Source organism: Lemur catta, chromosome 18, assembly GCF_020740605.2.
Source record: "Lemur catta isolate mLemCat1 chromosome 18, mLemCat1.pri, whole genome shotgun sequence".
NCBI lineage: Eukaryota > Metazoa > Chordata > Mammalia > Primates > Lemuridae > Lemur > Lemur catta.
Genome location: NC_059145.1, coordinates 40,421,728 through 40,446,764, shown reverse-complemented (window position 1 = coordinate 40,446,764; position 25,037 = coordinate 40,421,728). Strand labels below are relative to the sequence as shown.

General features: G+C 36.2%; 1 protein-coding gene across 1 annotated transcript in view; it reads right to left on the bottom strand.

Moving 5' to 3' along the window:
- Nucleotides 1-25,037, bottom strand: part of SMARCC1 (SWI/SNF related, matrix associated, actin dependent regulator of chromatin subfamily c member 1) — a 144,848-nt gene that overhangs the window by 53,439 nt on the left and 66,372 nt on the right. Inside the window, exons 13-21 of the mRNA XM_045530371.1 lie at nt 23,890-23,927; nt 20,143-20,264; nt 18,501-18,572; nt 16,074-16,187; nt 15,317-15,470; nt 14,460-14,573; nt 10,220-10,279; nt 5,486-5,744; nt 4,259-4,420 (exon numbers count right to left, since the gene is read on the bottom strand). Coding sequence (XP_045386327.1) covers nt 4,259-4,420; nt 5,486-5,744; nt 10,220-10,279; nt 14,460-14,573; nt 15,317-15,470; nt 16,074-16,187; nt 18,501-18,572; nt 20,143-20,264; nt 23,890-23,927 — 1,095 coding nt within the window. The remainder of the gene's footprint in view (nt 1-4,258; nt 4,421-5,485; nt 5,745-10,219; nt 10,280-14,459; nt 14,574-15,316; nt 15,471-16,073; nt 16,188-18,500; nt 18,573-20,142; nt 20,265-23,889; nt 23,928-25,037) is intronic.

Below are 25,037 nucleotides of genomic sequence, written 5' to 3'. Positions count from 1 at the left end.
TGACTTCCTACTGTTAAAACAATTTTGCTGAGCCAATTCCCAATGGAGAAACATTTGCTGTTTCCTAATTTACTCCATTAGTCACAGACCAATATGAATCACATTAACTATAACAGGCCAGCATTAGTTTTAGAAACCTTTCCACAACTCATTCAGAAATATTACCATTATAGTTGTATTTTCCTTATCACTTTTTAAATTATAAAGGACACAAATTGTTTTGTTAGTGAGTAAATAATTCACTTGAATGAGATTAAATAATAGGCTACTTTCAGATACTATAAATGAATTTTATTGTTCATGGCACTCTAAGACTAGCCCTTACATTCTCCAATTCTTTCTGCAGCAGTCTATTCTAACCTTTGTATTCTGTAGAAACCACATGTTCACTAATGAATTATGAGCATTTAGCCCCACCAGGACTGAGGCTACTGGATATTTTTGACTTCTTTGTTTCAAATCCCACTAAGTTAAAAATGGCTAAATTGGCAACTTGTTCCGTAACCATTAACACACTATGGTATCATCTACCAAAATTTCTTAAAGTGTACAACATGTAAAAACATGTCTCTCATTTGGCAAAGTACACAAACCTCACTGAATCCAATAAGGCTTTGCCAACTCTTTTCAATTCCATAACCAAAGGGAAACAAAAGTCCCTGAGATTGAACCAATAACAAAAAAAGTAGAAGAAACTAAAACCCAGGCATTCATTAGCCCCAGGTTTTTCTCACCTAAGCTGGGCACTGTCTTGTGGTACAAACTCAACAAAGAGAAACAGAGATGTGACTTGGCCTATTGATTTCATCACCCATCTAAGAAAAAGGGGAAAAGTGAATTTCAAACAAAGAATTACTATAGATACTCTCAAATTGCCATTTATTTTCTCAATTTTTTTAAAATTTTAAATATTTTTTAGAGATGGGGTGTTGCTCTGTCCCCCAAGCTGGAGTACAGGGTGGCATGATCATAGCTCATTACAGCCTCCTGGCCTCCAGTGATCATTCTGCCTCAGACTCCCGAAGTGCCAGATTACAGGCATGAGCCACCAAGCCTGGCCTAGATTGACACTTTAAAGAAACTGGAGAGAACAACAGCGGTAAGTCCTATGTAAACTCAAAAAATTAAAAAAACAATGTAAGAAATTCTCGGAATATTCTACTGATAATTGCATATAAAATGTTTTTAGCTTAGTGTGAAAATAAGCCTTTTATATAGGAATACTTCTATTTGACAAGCTGGCACTGTGTGTAAAACTGCTTTATTAATTTCACTCCTCTTCAAGATTAAACAAAAATAGATAAGTCTTTAATAGCAAAAATGTCATCTGTCCAGTACCATAGAATGGCTTTGCTAAATAATACATTACAGAGAGTATCCAGCCATTGCTTTTCTTTTATAGATGGAATAACTCACAGCAAGCCAGCAAAGGAATATAGCTTTTTTAAGTCCTATGGCTATGCAGGGTAGAAACAAAGGTAGAACTTAGGTTTCCAAACTCCTCAAACCCAACAAATGATATACTGTCTGTAAGACACCAAAAAGGCTGAAAATAACAAGATGGAAAAAGATATTCCATGTAATCAGTATCCAAAGGACAGCTGAAGTGCTATGCTAATATCAGATGAAATACACTTTAAGACAAAAAAATGCTACAACAACAACAAAAAAGACATTATAGAAAGATAAAAGGCTGAGATGGAAATTTATATAGCTGTGAACACCTACATTAATAAAGAAGATTGCAAATAACCTATATTCTACCTTAAGGAAGTAGAAAAACCAGAGCAAATTTAACCCAAAGCAAGCAGAAGGAAGGAAGCAATAAAGACTAGAGATAATCTGGAGATAAATTAGAGAATAGAAAAACAAGAGAGTGTCAGTGAAACCAAAAGCTGGTTCTTTGATGAGATAAACAAAACTAACAAGTCATTATCTACACTGATTTTTAAAAAATGAAAAGTGGATCAAATTACTAAAATCAGGAATGACAATGGGGACATTACGACGGACCGTTATAAGAAAACACTGTGAACTTTAAAAAAACAGCTTTCCTGAGATATTCACATAACACACAAGGTACTCGTTTAAAGAGTACAATTCAATGAATTTATTATATTCACAGATACGTGCAACCATCACCATGGTAAATTTTAAAACATTTTCATTAGTTCAAAGAGGTAACCTTTAGCTATCATCCCCCATCCTTCATCCCTTATAGCCTCAAGCAACCATTAATCTACATTGTGTCTCTATACATGTAAATGTAATCATATAATATGCTGGCTCTTTTCATTGCCTTATCATTTACCATAATGATTTCAAAATTCATCCATGATGTGGTGTATGTCAACATTTCATTCCTTTTCATAGCCAAGTAATACTTCTTTGTATGGAGACACTGCATTTTGCTTATCCACTCATTAGCGGATGGGCATTTGAGAACTGTCTTTTTTGTTATTATGATTTTTTTGCCAACAAATCAGATAATCTACATAAAACGGACAAATTCCTAGAAAGACACAACCTACAAAAACTCATTAAGAAACGAAAAACTCAATAGACTTATCAAAAGTACAGAGAGTGAATCAGTAATCAGAAAACTAAGAAAAGCCCAGAACCTGATGGTTCACAGGTGAATATTACTAAACATTTAAAGAATTAACTCCAACACTTCTCAAACTCTTCTAAAAAATAGAACAACTCCTAACTCATTCTTTGAGGCCAATATTTTCACAAGAAGTCTATCACAAGAAAAGAAAACTACAAACAATATCTGTTATGAATATAGATGCAAAAATCCTCAACAAAATACTAGCAAATCAAATCCAACAGCATGTGAAATGGATTATTTACATTGATCAAGTGGGATTCACCCCAAAAAACACAACAGTGGTTCAACATGTAAGAATCAATTATAGAATAAACTAAGATGCTGGACTTCGGATGATGATGATGTGTCAATATAGGTTCACTGGCTATAACAAATGCACCACTCTGGCATGAGATATTGATAATGAAGGAGACCACATGTGTCAATTCAGGTGGTATATGGGAACTCTATATATTCTACTTAATTTTGCTATGAACATAAAACTGCTCTAAAAATAACGTCTTATTTAAAAAAATTGGCAAGGATCTGAATAGTCATTTTCCAAGGAAGATACACAAATGGCCAATAAATACATTAACAGATGGTTATGGTCATTAGTCATAAATACAAATAAAAATCACAAAGAGATATTACTTCAAACCACTAGGATGACTGTTAAGGAAAAAAAAAGGAAAACCAGTGTTGGCAAGGATGTGAAGAAACCGAAAACTTCATACATAACTGGCAGAATATAAAACACATTCGTAAAAGTGGAAACAATGTAAACGTCCATGAACAAAGAGAAAAATAAAATTTGTTACGTCTACCCCAAGAGATATTATTCAGCACAGAAAAGAATGAGGTACTGATTCATGCCACAACATTATGCTAAATGAAAAAAGTCAGACATAAAAGGCCACATATTATATGATTCTGCTTATATTAAAAGTCCAAAATAGGCAAATCCATAGAGACAGAAAGCAGACTAGTGGTTACCAAGGCTGAGAAGAAAAAGGAATGAGAAGTGAGTACTTCAGGGATATGAGATTTCCTTTTTGAGTGATGAAAATATTCTGGGTGCACAACACTGTGTATATACTAGAAGTTACTAGATTACATACTTTAAAGTGGTTGAAACAGGGAATTTTATGTTATAGGAATTTTTCCTCAGTTAAAAAAAGAATAATGCATTTAGGCTGGTCCGATGGTAGTGGGTTATCAGAACTTATTAACATTAGTGTCACTAAAGTTGGTGTTCAACCACTCACTGCTAAATTTGACTGGCTTTAAAAAAAAAAAAAAGAATAATGCATTTAAACATACTCAGCAAAATATAAATTAAAATAACCACAAAAGTCCTTTCAGTACTCTTTTATTTTTCCATTAGCACTTCCAGGCATCTTTCGCTATTCTTACATCTATATGCTTAAAACCTATATCTACAAACAGCCACCAGATATTTCACAACCGCGATACTGCTACCACTTATGAGATGATGTTTTAGTTCTAGGGACCATAAAGGAAGAGACAAGAGGGAAAAAAACTTATACTAATCTAAAGAAACAAGTTTATATTAATAATTACAAAGAAACTCAATTATTTTAGTAAGCTGACAGGGAATCCGAATATCTATTAAGTCTGTCCTTGGGTGCAACAGTGACTCACCAAGCTTTTCTGGCTCTTCGGGCCCTGTGCCTGCAATACAGCTGCTCTCCAGGCCATAAGTGGGATCCACTTTCCCAGAGGCTCGTGCTGCTTCTTGTACTTTCTTGACATGAGCTTCAACCAATTCCAGTGGTACCTCCTCCCGGACTCGAGAAAACTCCTCTGGTTCAACAATAAAAATGGAATAGTAACCTCATTTTGCACAAATACTTGCTTCAATGTAAGACCACTAGGAAATCCAACACAGTATTATTATTGCCTTAGGTGTAGCAATCTCTTCAGGTATTCAATCCCTCTATACCAACAAAATGAGAGGACCAAATGAGATAAAGATAAGTAGCAGTGAAATTCTATGATTCTAGGTTTTCGTTCTATATGCCACAATATCTTGCTACAATAAATAAAAGAGATCTTTAAATTTCTATCAGTAACTATCAAAATTGGTGTCCAAATTTTATCACTCAGTAAAATATAAATTAAAATAGACTAACAAATCAAAAAACATCAAGGGTTAAAAAACCATAAAACGAAGAAAGAGTTCTACGGTGTGAGAAAGTTCTAGTTTTAATTCACGTAATCCAAGAATATTTAAATGACTTCCTTTGCCTGCTACCTCAAATTCCAAATTACAAAATATCTCAAAAAATCCCTCTTCGGCCCCTCCAATTCTTAAAGCTCTTTATTTTAAAATTACTATATTTTAAGTGCTTCACTTTAAAATATTATATTATATACTGTTATAAAGAACATGGGCCAGGCGCGGTGGCTCACGCCTGTAATCCTAGCACTCTGGGAGACCGAGGCAGGCGGATTGTTTGAGCTCAGGAGTTTGAGACCAGCCTGAGCAAGAGCGAGACCTCGTCTCTACTAAAAATAGAAAAATTATCTGGACAACTAAAAATATATATAGAAAAAATTAGCCGGGCATGGTGGTACATGCCTGTAGTCCCAGCTATTCGGGAGGCTGAGGCAGGAGGATTGCTTGAGCCCAGGAGTTTGAGGTTGCTGTGAGCTAGGCTGACGCCACGGCACTCTAGCCCGGGCAACAGAGTGAGACTCTGTCTCAAAAAAAAAATAAAAAAAATAAAAAATAACATGGTATGTTTAAGGAGTGTTGTCTGATTTTTTGTTATTTATATAAGAGAAATGAATGTAACAGCTGATAATATTTAAATTTAAAATATATTGAGTTTTTGTGTTGAAAAGATGGCTTAGAGAAGTCCATACCCAAAGCTGCTTTTGCTGCAGCAGATGCCACACGAGGGTCCACCACAGATGCCAAAAAAGCAACAGTACTCATGACCGGGTTTCCTGACTGACTGAAGGGAACAGGCTGGTAGGCCAGAGGCCCAAGGGAAGCATCTGAATTCTCTAGGTACGGGTCCTCAATGGGAAGCCTCAAGAAATGGAGGATGCATTCATCCTGAGTACGACTTCCAACATGTTCTGACACTTTGTTCCAATCATCCTTGTACATCTCCAGGGCCTTAAACAGAAAAAACAGGAGCTTTAATGTCAGGTGACAAGGAAGTCAGATTTAATTACATCAGAAGTTCTTTAGATGGCTGATTATTTTTTAAAATAATGCAAATAGCAACGCTGTGCATAAGAAAACAGGTAGACTGGATTCCTTATATTCAATTCTTGTGCAATCAAGAATAATAAAAGGTATACATATAAAGGAAGAATTAAAACTTTTTACTAATACAGACATGATTATATAGAAAATTCTAAGGAAGCTACAAAAAAGGTACTAAAATTAAACAGTTGAGCAAAGTCACAGGATAGAAGGGCAATAGAAAAATCAATTATTTTTCTATGTATAATAGCAACGAACAGCTTTAAACTGGAAAAAAGTATTTAAATAGCATAAAAAATAAAATACTTAGGAATATAATAAAATCTATATAAGAGTGATAGACTGGAAAACATGAAACGTGAGAGAACTTAAAGATCTAAATAGAATAAATGAGGAGGTATCACTGTCATTCATTTCTCAATATTGTTAAAATGTCAATTCTTTCCAAGCTGAGCTACAGATTCAATGCAATCCCAATGAAACTCTAAGCAGGATTTTTTGAGTAGACATTGGAAAACTCCAATAAAAAGAGTAAAAGCAGTCTCCAAGGCAAAGAGGGATAGAACAGCAGGAAGAAAGCCAGAAATAAACGGTGCTAAGAAAGTTAAAAAATTAATGGGATAAAAAGAATCTATTTAGAGGCTTACTGAAATTGCTGCCCTCAACCTCTCTCTCTAGAGAAAGACCTCATTTTCTCTAGGGCAATAGTTCTCAACTGGGCAATACTGAGCCACTGAGGACATTTGGCAATGTTTGGAGACACTTTTGGCTGCACAACTGGGAAGGTGCTACTGACTCTAGTGAGTAGAGGCCATGGATACTGTTAAAACATGCTACAATGCACACAAGAGCCCCCCAACAACAACAACAACAAAAAGTCTGGTCTAAATGTCAATAATGCTACAGTTAAAAAACCTTGCTCCAGAGCCTAATTTGCTGATATACACCATGATATGATCTTCCTACAGTAATAGTTCTCTCCATGTTTACTTGCCTCAGTGAATTCTTAACCTTGGTCTCCAACTGCTGCTCCAGGCTTTCATCATCACTGGAATGCTGGTGGAGGGCTTCTCAAAACCCAACCCAGTGAATGAATGGTCTGACTCATTGAATACCTTGAAAAACAAGGCTAATTCTAGATTTCCTCTGGATATTCAGTGACCCCAGGTAGTTCTAGAAGGAATTATTTTTAACAAGACCGAGACAGTAAGAAAAAAAGAAAAATAAATCTATCTCACTCGGGTCCATATAACGAGAAATGTTATCTATCTACTGGGGCAATCCTAGGTTTCTGATTATGGGTAGGGATATTTTTTGGCATGCTCTATCATAATTTTTTCCAATGAACTTATTAACATAAATTTTTTTTATTCATTTTCTTTCAGTAAGGGAAAAATAAGAAAGCTCAGAAAGTCTTTTACAGAATAAAGCTGGAGTTGAAGAACCCTATGAGATGTAAAATCCAAGCAAGAGTTGGCATCCAGAAAAGCACAAGGCTGAGAAACAGTAAATGTCTGCTGCACTTGGGCACTGATGCATAACATTACGTAAAAGGGGCAAATTAGATGTTTTCAAAAGAGAACAAAGTGACAGACTGGTCAGGAAGGAGGAGGCTGGAGAAGAGAGCTGATATATAGACAAAATATTTTAGTACTATAAAATTAATACTATAAAACACCTACATTCCTCCTGCCATAACCCAGGTTCAGGTCTTCATTACTTAATCTAAATTCTTAGAAACTGCCTTTCTATCCTTAAATTTACCCCTCTCCGTGTTGCTAGAGTGAAGTATGTTTCCACAAAACACTGTCTCTCTCCTGCCTAAAACTATTTCATTATGCATCATTATCTCATGGAATCAAGGCCAAACATGATCAGGACTCTACCTACTTCTTTTACCCCACTCCTTACTCTTTACGTTCCATGAATATCCAAACCCAACAACACGATCGCTATGTATTGTACCTATGTAGTTTGCTCTGTACTGAAAATATCATGTATTAGAACAGGACAGCCATACCATGCCCAGGAAGCTGTCTGTCATATCTTATCCACCCAGCCTGCTTGTATAGCAACTCCTCTGCATAGGTCTTGTGCTCTGGGTGTATCTCCAACCATGAAGTTGGGAACACTGCAATCCACTTTTCCTGTCTATGTCAATCGCTTGACTATGAATTCCTTAATGGTAGAAACTGTGTCCTGGCCATCTCAATCTGCAGTGTCTATCACAGTGCCTGAAACATGTAACCAATAAAACTTGCTGACAGGGCCGGGTGCAGTGGCTCACACCTGTAATCCTAGCACTCTGGGAGGCCGAGGCGGGTGGATCGCTGGAGGTCAAGAGTTCGAGACCAGCCTGAGCAACAGCGAAACCCCGTCTCTACTAAAAATAGAAAGAAATTAGCCAGACAACTAAAAATATATATAGAAAAAATTAGCCAGGCATGGTGGTGCATGCCTGTAGTCCCAGCTACTCAGGAGGCTGAGGCAGTAGGATCACTTAAGCCAAGGAATTTGAGGTTGCTGTGAGCTAGGCTGACGCCACGGCACTCACTCTAGCCCGGGTAACAAAGCGAGACTCTGTCTCAAAAAAAAAAACAAAACAAACAAAAAAAACAAAAAAAAAACAATCTTGCTTACAGGAAACTGGACTAAATCAGGAAAGGAGTCAGAAGTTTGACTTTATTATGGCTCTCAAATGTAAAGGTGTATCAAGTGTATGCATACTATACGAAAATCTTTGAGGCTGCTTACTCTTTCTATAATTTAGCCAGCATAAAAAATGTGAGAAACTCCTCTAGTGACACATTTTAATAACCCCTATGGATCTTATTTGCAGGTACAGCATTTTATGTCTATTACTTATCTAAGGAAAAATAAATACAAAGCATAAGAAAGCAAAGCATACATGATCAAGACTAAAGTTAACAAGGGAGAAACCAATAAGCTCACAGAGAAGGACAATTATAAATGACCACAAAGAATGCTACAATTAGTTGTGGATTTTAAAAAAAAATTGTGGAAACCTTTTTCAAAATATCCCCTTTATCACTGTGGAACAGAATGGCTATTAATTGCTTCGAAATAAAACATAAATGAAAGATGTTAGTGATAAACAATGCTAGTAGGAAGCCTTTAATTTCTCTGTGTGGTAAGTTCACACAATACCTGTTGACTCAATTACATGCTTAAAAGAGAAGCCAACTACTGCACAGATTCCACCTGCAGGAGAGAAAATGCACTATTGTGTAAGGATATTATGGTTTTCTTGGATGTGTCTAGGGTAAATACTAGCTCAGTCATTCTTACTTCATTCTGTATTTACTATCCACTAATCTTAAATATAAAAAGAGAAAATTTTGAGCATCAATGTGGACGAAGAATGGTTGTGGTTCCAGTCACTATTGTGCAAATAAATTTCTCCCCAGAGCTCAAAGATTCCAAAATATCATTAGAAAAGTATGTTATATTCTTCCACAAATATTGAGAACACATTCCTTTTAATTAACATTAAAACATAACACATATGGCTAAACAAAACAGTCCTTAAATAAAAACTGGCCCAGAAAAGCAGCGCTCTGCACATCATATATTGAATGGGGAAATGAAAATTAATTAAAATAATAGCAAAAAAAAAAAAGAAGAAGAAGAAACCTTCTTGAATTTTGATCACTAGAGCAAAAGAGGAAGAAAAAAAAGAGGAGAGAAAAGAGAGAACAAGAGGAGTATAAAAAAGAAAAGGAAATAATTTCATGTACCACAAAAACTTCTCAAGTAACCACAACGGCTGAAACAAAATGAGAAACCAAATCAAAGCAGTACAGAAACCAAACTGTCACCAGGCCCACCGTATCTAAGTGTGTTCTGGGGACCCATCAGGCACCAGACTCTTAGGAGGAATGTGATGTAAAACAGTTTTCATAATTCTGAGATGTTATTGCCTTTTACATTATGTTGACATCTGTAGTGATGGTGCAAAAGCAGTGGTGGCAACTTAGCACAAATCCAGGCAGTAACACTAAACTGTCTTAGCAGTCACTTTATTCTTCACTGTTAAACACTCAAGAAAATAAGCCAGATTCACTTAAATGTATTTGATGAAATTGCAAATATTATTAATTTTATTAAATCTAAATGCCTGAGTACATGTGTTTTTAATATTCTGTACTATGAAATGGGAGGCACAAAAAAGGACTTAAATGTCAACTATCAAAGCACAATGGCTCTCTAAACGAAAAGCACTTCTACAATCTTTGGAGTTTTAAGCTCAACTAGACACCTTTTTTTAATAGAACACCACAGGTATATTTAAAATGCTAATCACAGAACCTTAGCACACATCTCATATGTGAATAATGGGACTGTACCACTGATCTACTTACCTCCAGGAGCAGAAGGGTCTCCTGTTCAGTCCATTCCCTTCCAGCACTAGCAGCTTTACTCTAAAGAAATAAAATCAAAAATTATTTGCTAATTTGTAAAGGCTGAATATGGAGGTTAGTGGGATCTCTTTTTAAGCTCAGGGGCTTTTTAAGCAAACCACCAAGGGAAGTCCTCAAATAAAAGGAATAAAACGCTAAAGGAATCTAAATGTCAAACAGAAAGGATAGCTTATTTCAAAATTTCTTCCTATCAATTAAGGACTCATAAACTATAAGAATATGTTATTTCTAGTATTTTGATATTTAAAAATACCTTTTGCAATTGACAAAGGCACAGTATTTTAATGCTATAACTTGAATTAGCTGTAGCATTACAAATATAATACAAATATTTAGTATAATTGAAGATAGAACTTCTTCCAAGATTTGAAGATGTACTACATAATGTAACACACTCTGACAGGTTCTTGATTCTAACTGCAACAAGCCCATATTATCTCATTTTTTAAAACATCTCTGAATTAAAACAATCTCCAAATCATTCCCTAAATTCTAAATCACCTTTTCTATGTGAGTCCCTTCTAGCTATGATTCATTTAAGTATGGGAATATGATAAGAAAACTGAGTTGTGCTGTGTAAAAACTACAATTTATCAATTGATTCATAATACTTCTTGATTTGCAGACCCTCCTCCATTAACTGATCTAGAGAGGACTGAATTTGTGGTATGGATGATATTATCCTGTAGCTGTAATTCAAAATATACATCCTAACATATTTCTCTCTCTCAAAACTATTTTTTTTTTAATTGATATGGGGTCTCACTGTGACGCCCAGGCTGGCATGATTATAGCTCACTGCAATCTCAAACTCCCGGACTCAAGTGATCCTCCTGCCTCAGCCTCTTGTACCTGGGAATACAAGTACATGCCACCATGCCCAGCTTCAAAACTGTATTTTGAAAAATTACAATTTAACAAATGAAAAGAAAACTGCTACAGCCATTTTTTTCCCCTTCGCTTCTTTTTTTTTCCTGCTGCCTCCTAGGTGATGAAATAATGCCTTGTTTGTGGTAGGTGCTCAATTAATATGTCTCAGTGCTCAATAAATATATTTCCTTACACGTATAAAAAACTGCTCAATCCATGATTTTCTTACATCAACAAATTTTCTCAATTTGGATGATTAAATCTCTCCATGTATTTGTTTAAACAGTGCAATTAAAAATTAAATTATGGGCCAGGCGCAATGGCTCATGTCTGTAATCCTAGCACTCTGGGAGGCTGAGGCGGGTGGATCGCTCGAGGTCAGGAGTTCAAGACCAGCCTGAGCAAAAGCGAGACCCCATCTCTACTAAAAATAGAAGGAAATTAGCAGGACAACTAAAAATATATAGAAAAAATTAGCCGGGCATGGTGGCACATGCCTGTAGTTCCAGCTACTTGGGAGGCTGAGGCAGCAGGATTGCTTGAACCCAGGAGTTTGAGGTTGCTGTGAGCTGGGCTGACGCCATGGCACTCTAGCCCAGGCAACATAGTGAAACTCTGTCTCAAAAATAAAATAAAATAAAATAAAATAATAAATTAAAATAAAATTATGAGCCAAGCATGGTGGCTTACACCTGTAATCCTAACACTCTGGAAGGCCAAGGCAGGAGGACAGCTTGCACTCAGGAGTTTGAGACCAGCCTGAGTAAGAGCAAGACCCTATCTCTACTAAAAACAGAAAAAGTAAGCCGGGCATCGTGGCTCACACCTGTAGTCCCAACTACTCAGGAGGCTAAGGCATGAGGATGACAAGAGCCCAGGAGTTTGAGGTTGCAGTTAGCTATGATGATGCCACTGGACTCTACCCAGGCAACAGAGCAAGACTCTGTCTCATATAAAAAAATAAAACAAAATATAAATTATGATTTCCTAGGTCTGAGACATTTATGTATTATTCTGAAATCTGTTTACTTGCCAAAAAAAAAGACCAAAAACAAATAGTCTTTAAGTTAGAAAATAAAAAAAATTAATCTAAGCACTACAGAATTAAAGACCTAAAGTATGGCTTTGTGAGAAAGAAAAGATGCATGTACGTGTAACTGACAATATATTGCTTAGATCCCCTGAGGATTACTTTAAGACAACCAAAGGTTCTTCTTTTAAAAACTCAAATCAGAGGTGACCATCAATCAGATGTGGTGCCCCAAGAAAAAGAATCCATTAACATTTCAGCTGAATTCTGAAGAAATAAAACCCGAGTGAATATAGGGAAGAGCTGTACAACCTAGACATGGACAACATTTTCTGGGTAGGTCCTCAGTAGCAATTTCCCCACTTCACATCCACAAAGTGTAGGAATGATTTTCTCTGTTCCCACTGGCTTAAGTCAGGGAACTTTTCTCCTTTTAATAATAACCAGCAGAAGGAAGAGTACACATAGCCTCATGAGGGCCGATGAAATGTTTCCTAGGGGTGCCTGGGCACAATAGCTCACACCTATAATCCCAGTACTTTGGGAGGCTAGGGGGGAAGGGTCACTTAAGGCCAGGAGTTTAAGACCAGCCTTGCCAACACAGTAAGACCCCATCTCTACCAAAAATAAGAAAAAAAATTAGCCAGGCATGCTGGTATGTGCCTATAATCCTAGCTACTTGGAAGGCTGAGGCAGGAGGATCACTTGAGCCCAGGATTTTGAGGCCACAGTGAGCTATGATCACACCACTGTACTCCAGCCTGGGCAACAGGGTAAGACTCTTAAAATAAATGAATAAAAGTAAAAATATATAAATATTTTTGTCTTATATTTATAGAGGTATAATACATATACAATAAAATATACAAATATTTAGTGTACAGCTTGACACTATTTTACTCATTTATATACAAATGTGTTAAGAACAAACACTCAAATCAAAATTTAAAAGGTTTCCTCCTTTAAACCTCAAGTTGACAGCCACCTACAAAAATACACACTGTTCTGAATTATAGAAGCATTGGTTAGCTTTTCTTAGATATGAATTTTATATTAACAAAACAATACAGTATGTAGTTTGTGGGGTTTGGATAATTTTTCAATATCATGTCATGAGATTCAACCATGTACCTGAAGAAGCTGGTCATTTCTTTTTCAGTTGGATATAATACTACATTGTTTAGATAAACCACAATTTATATTGTGGTGTTTTTTTTGTTTTGTTTTGTTTTTTTGAGACAGAGTCTCGCTCTGTTGCCCGGGCTAGAGTGCCGTGGCACCAGCCCACCTCACAGCAACCTCAAACTCCTGGGCTCAAGCAATCCTTCTGCCTCAGCCTCCCGAGTAGCTGGGACTACAGGCATGTGCCACCATGCCCGGCTAATTTTTTTCTATATATATTTTTAGCTATCCAAATCATTTCTTTCTATTTTTAGTAGAGACGGGGTCTCGCTCTTGCTCAGGCTGGTCTTGAAATCCTGACCTCGGAGCGATCCTCCCGCCTCGGCCTCCCAGAGTGCTAAGATTACATGCGTGAGCCACCGCACCAGGCCTACAATTTATATTATTGACAGACATTTGAAGCTGTTTACCCTTTCTGGCTATTTTGCATAAAATTGCTATGGACATTCTGACACATTCTTTAAAAATTAATATGTTTTTAGTCATTTACCTTATTTACATATCTAGGTATATTTGGTATACACAGGTATGTGAGTATCTATATACCTGTTCCATTCTTTCTCTTCTTGTGGGTCTCTAATGATAAATATTAATCCATTTGACTGTATCTCATGTGTCTCTCTTGTACTTTCTTCTCTTTGTCCTGTCCCCTCCCCAATTTCTATTCCCACGGTGCTTCACTTTTAATATATCTACTAACTTGTCTTTGATTTCACTAACCTGTCTTCTGCTATGTCCAGTCTTCTTTCTGCTAAACCTATCCAATGAGTTAATTTCAGGTATATTTTTCAATTCTAGAATATTCATCATTATTTTCATACATTCCAATTCTCTGTTCAAATTCTCCATTTCCCCCTCTATTTTCTTTAACATACTAATCAGAATTATTTTTTAAATATCTATTTACTAACTGCATGGCTGAAAAAGGTAAGATAAGGGATTACTATTTCATAAAATGCCATCAGATTTCAGTAGAAAGCTTAGTCTCTTCCATTACATTAAGTAAAATATGTTTCTTATAGCAAATGATGCATATTAGAAGGACAAAGAGGGCATGCTGCATTGTAGACCACAGGTATTTAGGAAAAAAGTCCTTACCTTTGCTAATGTTTTCTTGGAGTAAATGTCAGTACGGAGACCAAAGTTCTGCAAATCAATTGGTTTTTCCTTGTTCTTCTCAGGAAAATTTAACATCTGTTGAGCAGCAGGGACCTGTAAGTCAAACAAATGATAAATGGCTGCATTAACCCCTTCAATGTAAAAAAGGTAAAATTTTTTAAAAAATTGTTTAATATTGGCACTTAAAACATTCTTAATGGCTTTGCTACAAAAAAATAAATAAATATCCACACTTGTATACTACAATTCTAGGAATAACAAAAAATCAACATACGAGAAACATTTTTAATGCCCCTTTAAGGCACAGAAAAGGCAGCCAAGAAGTTTTCTTTAATGTAATTTTCTATTTCACAATGTAGGGAAATTCACAGATAAGGTTCATGTTAATCTAACCTAATACTATATATATTTGAAATAAATATCTTTTCAATAATATGTGTATGGATGTCCGCTTGCCAAATCTGAGAGAAGTTTGAAGATGTTTTTCATTCACATTTCTAGGACACAGAATGAGGAAGGGGAAGAAGGTTTTGTTTTATCCGATTAGTGTCTTTGATGGCAGAAAAATAAAAGGAATTGAGTAAGTCTATAATTTGGTAAAATAAGGCATAAAGTCATAGGACTGGTAGGACAGCATTAATTTAAACACTATATAATCCTTATGGACTCAAACATTTACAGGAGACCAAAACACACACAATGATCTAAGAAACAGCACTCTTAATAGCACTATTTCATTGCAATAATAATTATTCCTGAATAGATTCCTGAATAGAAATGCTGTAAGTGGTCATCTGTTACCATCCAGGCCTAAAAAAAAGTCAGCTTTAATTTACCTGAGGTGACCGAAGATGCAGAGGCACAAGCCCGGAGGGGGTATCAGCTAATACGTTAAAATGTGGAGTCGGAGGAGGTCCCATTGCCATGGGTCGACTTTCTGGATCAACTTGGTAATTAACAAGTCCCCACTGCTCTAAAAAGGCATGAACCCTGAAGAATAAAGCTCTAAAAGTTAAAATCTAGAGAATCAAACTAATTTGCATTATAATCATCATCACATCATTAAAAACAAACAAACAAACAAACAAACAAACAAAGTCAATTGTTCTCTGTATACTGTGAACCACTAGAAACTACAAGACAGATTTGGTTTGTTGTATGGGGGGCAATTTTTACAAGCCCCAAACAATATTGATAACATAGCACCCTAGAACCTAGTACAAAGCCTAACAGTTTCAAACACAGAGAGAAGAGAACAAAGGCTCATTTAGGTGCACAGTAAAATAACTCACACATAGACCTAATTCACAGAAGAAAATACATATTTTGGGTTTTTTGTTTAGACAGATCCAGGGAACAGAGCTCATGCACTCCCCATCCGAACCTCCTATCCATTCCTGGTCATTTTAGGATTTGACTATAAAATAAAAGATGTAAACTATAAAATCTAGACAACAATATTTAAAATATTCAATCCTAAATGAAATACATAATATTTAGATATTTTACCCATTTTAAACAATCAGACATTAAACAGCAACGCACTAGTAACCACCCACAGTGAAACATCTCAGAGAAAGTCAAACATTTTACCTCATCACAGCACACACATCTCCAGTCAAGTTCCTCCGACAAGCAGTGCTGGTTAAATACTCTTGGGGGTTAAGGCGATATGTGTCAATCATAAAATTTCGATATGCCAAGTATCTAAAAAGTAATGGCAAAATTCATAAGGTGAACTCGTATCCTTTCAGAAATGACGGTAACTCATACAGCCAAGAATCTTCAGACTCCTGGCAACCAAATACAACAAAAAATTAAAACAGTCCCAACAAACAACAGCAATATTGTATTGAGTATTTCAAGTTATGAGTGAACTCAGAACCCCTAATATACAAAATAACTGTTTACTAATATATAACAAGTAAACTAAAGTAACCTGATGACATTAACATGAAATAACATAAACATAACCTTGGTCATGGAAGAGGCTGCTTGCTGAATTTGCGACAAAGACATGATGACATATCTCCCTCATTACCATGAATCAAGCATTTACTGTGTGCCAGGAAAACTGTACTAAACACTGTACATGAAGTAACTCAATTAAGCCTAAAATCTATTATCATCTCATTTACAAAGGAGGAAACTGAAGAACAGCATCCTTAAAGAATTTGTCCTAGACCACAGGGCTGGTAAGTGGAGGAGCCAGAATTCAACAAAGGCAGTGAGTGTGATGGCTCTGGAATCTGCTCGCAACCTCTGCTGCATTTCATTTATGTCATCTTTGTAGGGACACATGTGGATGTGGTTCTGACAATAGCTATGTACCTTCTCAGGGCAGTTCTTTCAGGGTGATCATAGCTAGGCAACAAGTAGAACTCTTAAGGTCAAATGCAGAAATGAGACAACAACATAAAAAAAACAGGAAATAAAAACTGCGACTCTGGCTCACAGCAGATTCCACAATGTACCCAAGGATTTCTGCCACAAGTACCATACACAAGAGTGTGATGGAGATTGCAACGGTTCTTGGCACACAAGTAAAACAAAGTCAAGCAGCCTGAGGTCAGCTACATTACAGCAGTAAAAGTACACTGTTCAAAAAGGCTCCTGAATAAACATAGGTGGATCAACGAAAATTGAAAGGTGAATTTACAAAGTAAAATGGGCTATGATAAATTGTGCTGTTAAACAGAAGACTACCAAAAACCATGAGTATTACAAATGCTGGCAAATGGCAAATTAGCTGGAAGATTATAACATGTCTGAATAGGTATGAATAGAAAAACTATCAGGGCTTCTTATATTAAACCTGTGATTCTGGTTTAAGAGACTCCTTACACCTTTGTTATGGGAAGGCTAAAATGATCTTTCACTTAGATATTACTTAAACTTAGAATTGTAAACTACTAGCAGGAAGTATTTATTATTCAATTATCTGCATAATGTCATATGTTTTGTGTGGAAAATTACAAGTCAAGTCCTTCCCTAATAGTTTAAACATGAGACATCTATTTGTGCAATCATATGTATAATAGAAAACAAAACAGTATCATAAAGACAATACAGGGAAGGGTATATATAGTATTATACATGTGGATTTATTTTAGGGAGAAGGGTTTCCAGAAGCATACAGTGACAGATCACCAGAGAAAGACAAAAGTACTTCCTAGAAAATTTCTTCTTTCCAATAAAAGTCTCCTTTTATAACCCATGTATTAATGAAAGGACAACAAAGCTTTATGTAATTAAGCTGAATTCATATGCAGCTGTATCATATCTAGCAATCTTTTAATTACTACTCATTCATCAAAAAGATATGGTAAAGATTCTATTTTCTCCTGGATTACTATACATAAATATAGATCTATATACATACACACACACACACAATCCATTATACATATGCACACACAAGTTAAAAGCTCTTAGGAGACACCAAAATTCATTTTAGTGAATATCTATTACTGAATTCAACCCTTCCCCCCCCCCCCCCCAGAACAGGTCTCACTCTGTCACCAAGCAGGAGTGCAGCGGTGCGATCACAGCTTACTGCAGCTTCAAACTCTTGGGCTTAAGCAATCCTCTTGCCTCAGCCTCCCGAGTTGCTGGGACTACAGGCATGTGCCATCATGCCCAGCTATAATTTTTTAAATTTTTCTACAGATGGGGTCTCACTATGTTGCCCAAACTGGTCTCAAACTCCTGTCCTCAAACAATCCTCCTGCCTCAGCCTCCAAAGTCAGTGTGACTACAGACATAAGCCCTCATGCCTCATCTGAATTCAATCTTGTAACTTCAAGAGCTGACATGCATATAGTTCAAGAGTTAGGAAAAAAAATTAGATATAATTTACTTTGAGGCAAGGAATGTTGTTTAAATGAGACATGAACACTGTTGTGAATGGAGTAAGATACTTGCAAATTTTCAACTATCAGCAACAATAAATCCAGATGCATGCGTTAAAAACTGCCACACACAAGCAAATAAACAAGTTTTCAAAAACACTGGCCTCACATTTCTGGAGTCTTGGATTTGTTTTTTCCATTGAAGAACTCAGGAAGAGCACGTCGTTCAATCACATGAATACTGAAAGCGAGAAAAAAACAGGATTGCGAGTCTACTTTGAAAAAGAAAATATTTAAATTTGGGCTAAGCTTGTTTAATTTTAAAAGAAAAACTGATAAATCCAAAAACTGAGCACTACAAGCCAAAATTAATTGGCTTGCACAAGTTCCTATTTATTAACAGCAAATAATAGAGTTAAAGAAAGCTTTTCCTTTCTCATCCCTATACTTAACTGTATTTTTTCTACCCCTATAATCAAACTTGAAAACTTTTATCAAACAGACTAAAAGCTACACATTTTATTATTATTCTTATCATAATACATCATGACTAGAGAACAAGCCAAAAGATAGTAAGAATTCTTTGGAAATTGGCTGAAAAAAACAAAGTAGCTGGCATAGCAACAAACTTATGGAACAAACGACCAGCCAAAATGACAGTGAAATTTATAGTAGTCAGTTTCTCAAGCTCTTAACATCAATGTTCCTTTGTCCAGGCTTCAGAAACACTATGGTGAAATGATTTTTCTCCAATTTCAGTGATTGGTTGCTTTTAATAACATCACAGAACTAATTTTAAAATTATATAAGAACACTGATAATTTCATAAAATATTACAAGTCATAAGCACTACACAGCCCATGTAAAATGATCACTCCTAATACACTATACGAGTGAACCAAGTGTAGATCCAGCACAAACTTTTGATACTCATACTAATCAATGTTTTTTTCCTGATGACATTTTAGTTTCTCAATGGCCTTCTAGACATGCAACATTGTTACATCCTGGTTACAAGGAAAAGAGCAAATCAACAGCCTGTGACTATAACTAAAACTATTCTTTCATTATTTGGTAAATAATGAAATGGTAATGAATGGTAAAATTTAAATTGGACTGGATTTGTACAAATACTGTACTGTAAGCACAATGAATTACCTGAAAACTTACAGAAGAACAATTTCTCTCTTTCAGTTTGTTTGTTTGTTTTTTTTTTTTTTTTGAAACACAGTCTTGCTCTGTCACCCAAGGTAGAGTGCAGTGGCATCATTGTAGCTCACTGCAACCTCAAACTCCTGGGCTCAAGGGATACTTCCTGCCTCAACCTCCCCAGCAGATGGGGTGTGCCCCACCACACCCAGCTAATTTTTCGTAGAGATGGGGTCTTGCTCTCACTCAGGCTGGTCTCAAACTCCTGGCCTCAAGTGATCCTCCCGCCTTGGCCTCCCAGAGTGCTAGGATTACAGGCATCAGCCACCATGCCCAGCCTGCATTTAACATTTCTAAAGCATATAATGAACATCAACATTTTCATTTTATAATTATTAAATACTCAAGCATTTGCCTATCTGAACTCTAGCTCATTTTAAATGAGTTACATTCAACCCTAAATTATAGCACAATCTAGTTTCAATTCCTAAATTGTTTTAAAAAACGCATTCCAAAGATAAAAATCACTTTCTGTCTCCCCTCATCCAGTGCAATAGTAATTACTGATCAGCGAGACCTGGGCAGAATGGTACAACCTGACCTTAAGGAAAAGATCTCCCACTCATCACTACCTTGCTCACAAATGGAAGTGGCTCACTCACCAGTTATAATCAAACCATGATGCATAGCTGGGAATAATAATGTGATTGGTCTGCTCTGTCACATTATCTTCACCAGGGTCAACTGACCGACTCTGATCACCTTTGCTAGGATCTTCATCTTCCTATAGAAAAGATGACAAAGTTCAGAAAAAGAGAGAACTGCCGACATATACGTAACATCTCTCAGAATTGTATTATTAGGTCAGATAAACTGAAGCTGCCTGATTCACTGCCGACATATACGTAACATCTCTCAGAACTGTATTATTAGGTCAGATAAACTGAAGCTGCTTGATTCAATTTCAAGGACCAGGAAAACAAACTGTAAGTAAAACAACTTTTTTACTTTTTAAGGTACAAGGTGGGCAGCTGACATAGATTTTATTGCTCCGTTATACAAATGAGGAAATCAACTCAGAAAAGGCAAGTATCTCATAACAAGATTAAATAGGAAGTTAGTTAAAGAAAGCCTGTTTCTACACTTATGTATTCCGACTCATATCCCTAATCACCTTCCATAACAACTTGCTTTTCACTTGTCCAGTTTTACCTAATCCCAGGTCACAAACCTCAATTATTAGTTCTCAATTTATTTATAAGGAGGTGACACAAAGATACTAACAAGGAATAAGAAGAAGACTGCCCCTTCCCAAAATATTGAGCACTGAATATCTGGTAACAGCCATATGTGCATTATCTCATTTATTCTTCACAACTATTAAATTATTAATTTAACACTGGGTACTATTTATCATTTCTTTCCTGGATGACAAAATAACACACAGAACTAATAATAATTTATAAACAGGAGATAAAACAAGAAAATACAGTTAGAGGACATACACTCTTAATCACTGGTCACTACTTAAATTACCTCTGATTTTTTATCAGATTTATGGAGGTTTTGCAAATGACTCCACCAAAAACCCTGGTTTTCCTAATATAGTAATTTCAAAATCACTGCTGTATGTCAAAACAAAAGAATATTTCTAATGATACCAGTAAGCAGTAATAATAATTAAACTGAAATAATAATGTATAATATACAGCTTACAATTAAATGGATCCAAGTGTTCCAGATATGCCCTTTACAGACTTTCCTCCTCTATCCAAAACCTGATCAAAGATTCCATACTACATATGATACCCATGTATCTTAAGTTTACTTTAATCCCTGTTTCTTTTTTATGTGGTATATCATGACATCAAAATTTCTGAAAAATCTAGACCAGACGTCCTGTAGAATATATAAATATTTCAATCTAATTGATTCTTCATAATTAACTTCAGATTAAACATTTTTACCAAGAATACCACAGGAAATTAAGTATTTTGAGATTCAGATGTTTTTCAATTTAGACAGTTAAATCTTATCAACCTCTTCCCTGGTGTTTTTACTATTTTTAATATTAGGAAGTTGTTTTATTAAGAAACCAAATTATAGGCCGGGCGCGGTGGCTCACGCCTATAATCCTGGCACTCTGGGAGGCCGAGGCAGGATTGCTGGAGGTCAGGAGTTCAAGACCAGCCTGAGCAAGACCAAGACCCCATCTCTACTAAAAATAGAAAGAAATTATATGGACAACTAAAAATATATATAGAAAAAATTAGCTGGGCATAGTGGCACATGCCTGTAATCCCAGCTACTCAGGAGGCTGAGGCAGTAGGATTGCTTAAGCCCAGGAGTTTGAGGTTGCTGTGAGCTAGGGTGACGCCACGGCACTCTACCCAGGGCAACAGAGTGAAACTCTGTTTCAAACAAACAAAAACAAACAAACAAAACCAAATTTTGGAGCCAGGCAAGGCAGCTCATGCATGTAATCCCAGCTACGGAGGAGGCTGAGGTAGGAGGATGGTTTCAGGTCAGGAGTTCGATACTAGCCTGAACAATACAGCAAGATCCCATTTCTACAAAAATGGGGGGAAAAAATTGGCCAGCTGTGGTGGCACATGCCTATAGTCCCAGCTACTGAAAAGGCTGAGGCAAGAAGATCGCTCTAGCCCAGGAACTCAAGGTTGTGGAGGGAGCTATGATCGTGTTACCACATCCCCAGCCTCGGTGACAGAGCCAGATGCTATCTCCAATATCTCCAAAAGAAGATAAATATTTTAAAAATTAAAAAACCAAATTTTGAATCAGTATTCTTCTATAATGGTTCTACAGTTTAATTTCTACCTTTAACTTAATTCAATGTAAATTTCCAGTGTTATATTGTTTGAGGTAAGGATCTAGTGTTAATACCTATAATCCTAAGACAGTAGTTTCCTCAAGATCAATGAAAAAAAAAATTTAAAGTATGAAAGCACAAAGATAAGTCTGGTTGTGACTTAAACAATGTTGAATACAAATGTAATCATAATGATTACAAAGATAACAACTTTTATTTCCCAAATCAGGTAAGCTGGCAGAAATATTCTCAGGGTTAATGTTTTTATTTTGGTTTAATATTAGTTAATGTATTTTTCAGGTGAAGGCTTTACAAATCAATTAGGACACACAAAAAAAAACCCTTTATGCAAAAAATCTAGGGAGAGGCTTGCATTACAATTAATAAAGGCCAACGGTCTAAGTTTTAGTGATCTCAATTGGGAAACAAGCAGAATGATGTTGTGGGACAAGGTGTTAGAGAATCTACCACTAACCCTTTTAAATTTAAGTTATATAACAGACTTGTACATGCTTCAGTGTCTCTTGTCTCTGGAATTAAAAAGAAAAATCTTATAAGTAAATAAGTTTTACTTTCTATTTTGGTCACTATTTACATTGAATGATGACATCATTTTACTAATGTAATGTTCATTAATAAGTAGCTCTTTGACTAAAGAACTTTGATTTTTAAAAAGATCATAACAGTAATTACAAGTGAAGAGCCGTATGCATAAGAGTTTGTTTAAATACTTTTGCTAGAAATCCTGTCATGTGTATGAAACAGTGATAAATGTCAATTTAGGGCATGTCTTTGTCTCAGTGACGAAAAAGATCTATTTTCAGCAAACTAAGGAAGCTATTTCAAGAATATTAGGGAGGCTGGGCACAATGGCTCACACCTGCAATCCCAGCACTTTGGGAGTCTGAGCTGGGAGGATTGCTTGAGACCAGGAGTTCAAGACCAGCCTGGGCAACAAAACGAGGCCCCATCTCTACAAAAAAATGTTTAAAAATAAAAGAAGATGATTAAGGATTAATTACACTTAACCTGACAGCTTGAATGAAAAGATGGGCCACTTATTTATAAAAAAGTAAAATCCTACCTAAAATCTAACATCTTCCAACAACATGATTGACATCTCTACAGCAGAACTGATTTAAAAAAACAGTACGTGGCCGACCTCAAGAAAGTTCCAGAGCATGATTCAAAGTCTACATCACCTATGGATTAAGGCTGCACCAACAAAAATAGCAGTGAGAAAATCGAGGCAAGGTATGGTCCCTGCTCATCTGCACTGTTGGGTAACATGTGAAACACTGTGGTAAGCTCTGATTATTAACTTGCAACCAGGGGAGTATGGAACCAGAAATTACAGCATATGAGTTTCACTACCTGGGAAGATGGAAATTTCCTCTCACAAAATTTTGGGAGTTTAAGAAGACAAGTATTTGGAGGAAGCATTAAAAAGAAACTTTAAAAATAAGAAGGGCTTCAAAATAGAAGATTACTAAGGATACTTTCAATTAAGCGTTTCTACTGCACAATGTCCAAGAACGAAAGAGAAGTTCTCTCACACCAGGATTAATCAAATCATTACCTTTCCTCCTGTTGTGACTGTTTCTTCATCCTGCTCATCTGCAAAGTCAAAACACATAATTTATTTTAAAAACAGGTAAATGCCGTTTGGACTATGTGAAACTTTATGGTCTAAGGACTGACACAGGATAGAGAAAAGGAATAAAACAGACCACTGTTAAAGCAAAATCACCCTGAATAATTCAGTAAATTAGACTTTTACACAGAAGCACAGAGGTGATTAGAAATTCAAAGCAAATATAATTTAAAATTTCCACCAACAGGGAATTTATAATTAACTACTGCTTTAATATTAGTCATAATCTTGCTTAATAACAGGTAAGGGACTTGATTAGAGTAATTGTCTCCTTAGGTTTCATGAAGAAAAGTGGATATTATAGGTTGCAGAGGAAATGAGTTAAAGAATGAGCAGTAAAGAAAGAGGTGATAATCCCTACAGACAGAAGTCCTAGTAAAAGTGCTAATATCTTCTGAGAGCGCCGGCATGGTGGCTCACGCCTGTAATCCGAGCACTCTGGGAGGCTGAGGCAGGTGGATCCTTTGAGCTCAGGAGTTCAAGATGAGCCTGAGCAAGAGCAAGACCCCGTCTCTACTAAAAACAGAAAGAAATTATATGGACATCTAAAAATCTACATAGAAAAAATTAGCCAGGCATGGTGGCACATGCCTGTAGTCTCAGCTACTTGGGAGCCTGAGGTAGGAGGATTGCTTAAGCCCAGGAGTTTGAGGTTGCTGTGAGCTAGGCTGACCCCACAGCACTCTAGCCTGGGCGACAAAGTGAGACTCTTCCTCAAAAAAAAAAAAAAAAACCTTCTGAGAATAGGGGACTCAAATATTTGCTTTGCAAAAACCAAGAGAAAACCTATGTAAAATTCAAACTAGGCAGTTGATTTCCACAGTGAAAACCAAAAGTGGCACTTCAGAATGGGTAAGAAATTACCAAAAGAATAATTACATGTCAGTAACATTTAAGTTTTTTATTATTATTATGATCCTTGGTAGTGACTAAGACATGAAGGAGCTCAAAAAGAACATAGGATGCTGGGTGTGGTGGCATGGGCCTGTAGTCCCAGCTACTTGAGGATCACTTGAGCTCAGCAATTTGAGTCCAGCCTGGGCAACATGAAAACCCACCTCTTAAAAAAAAAA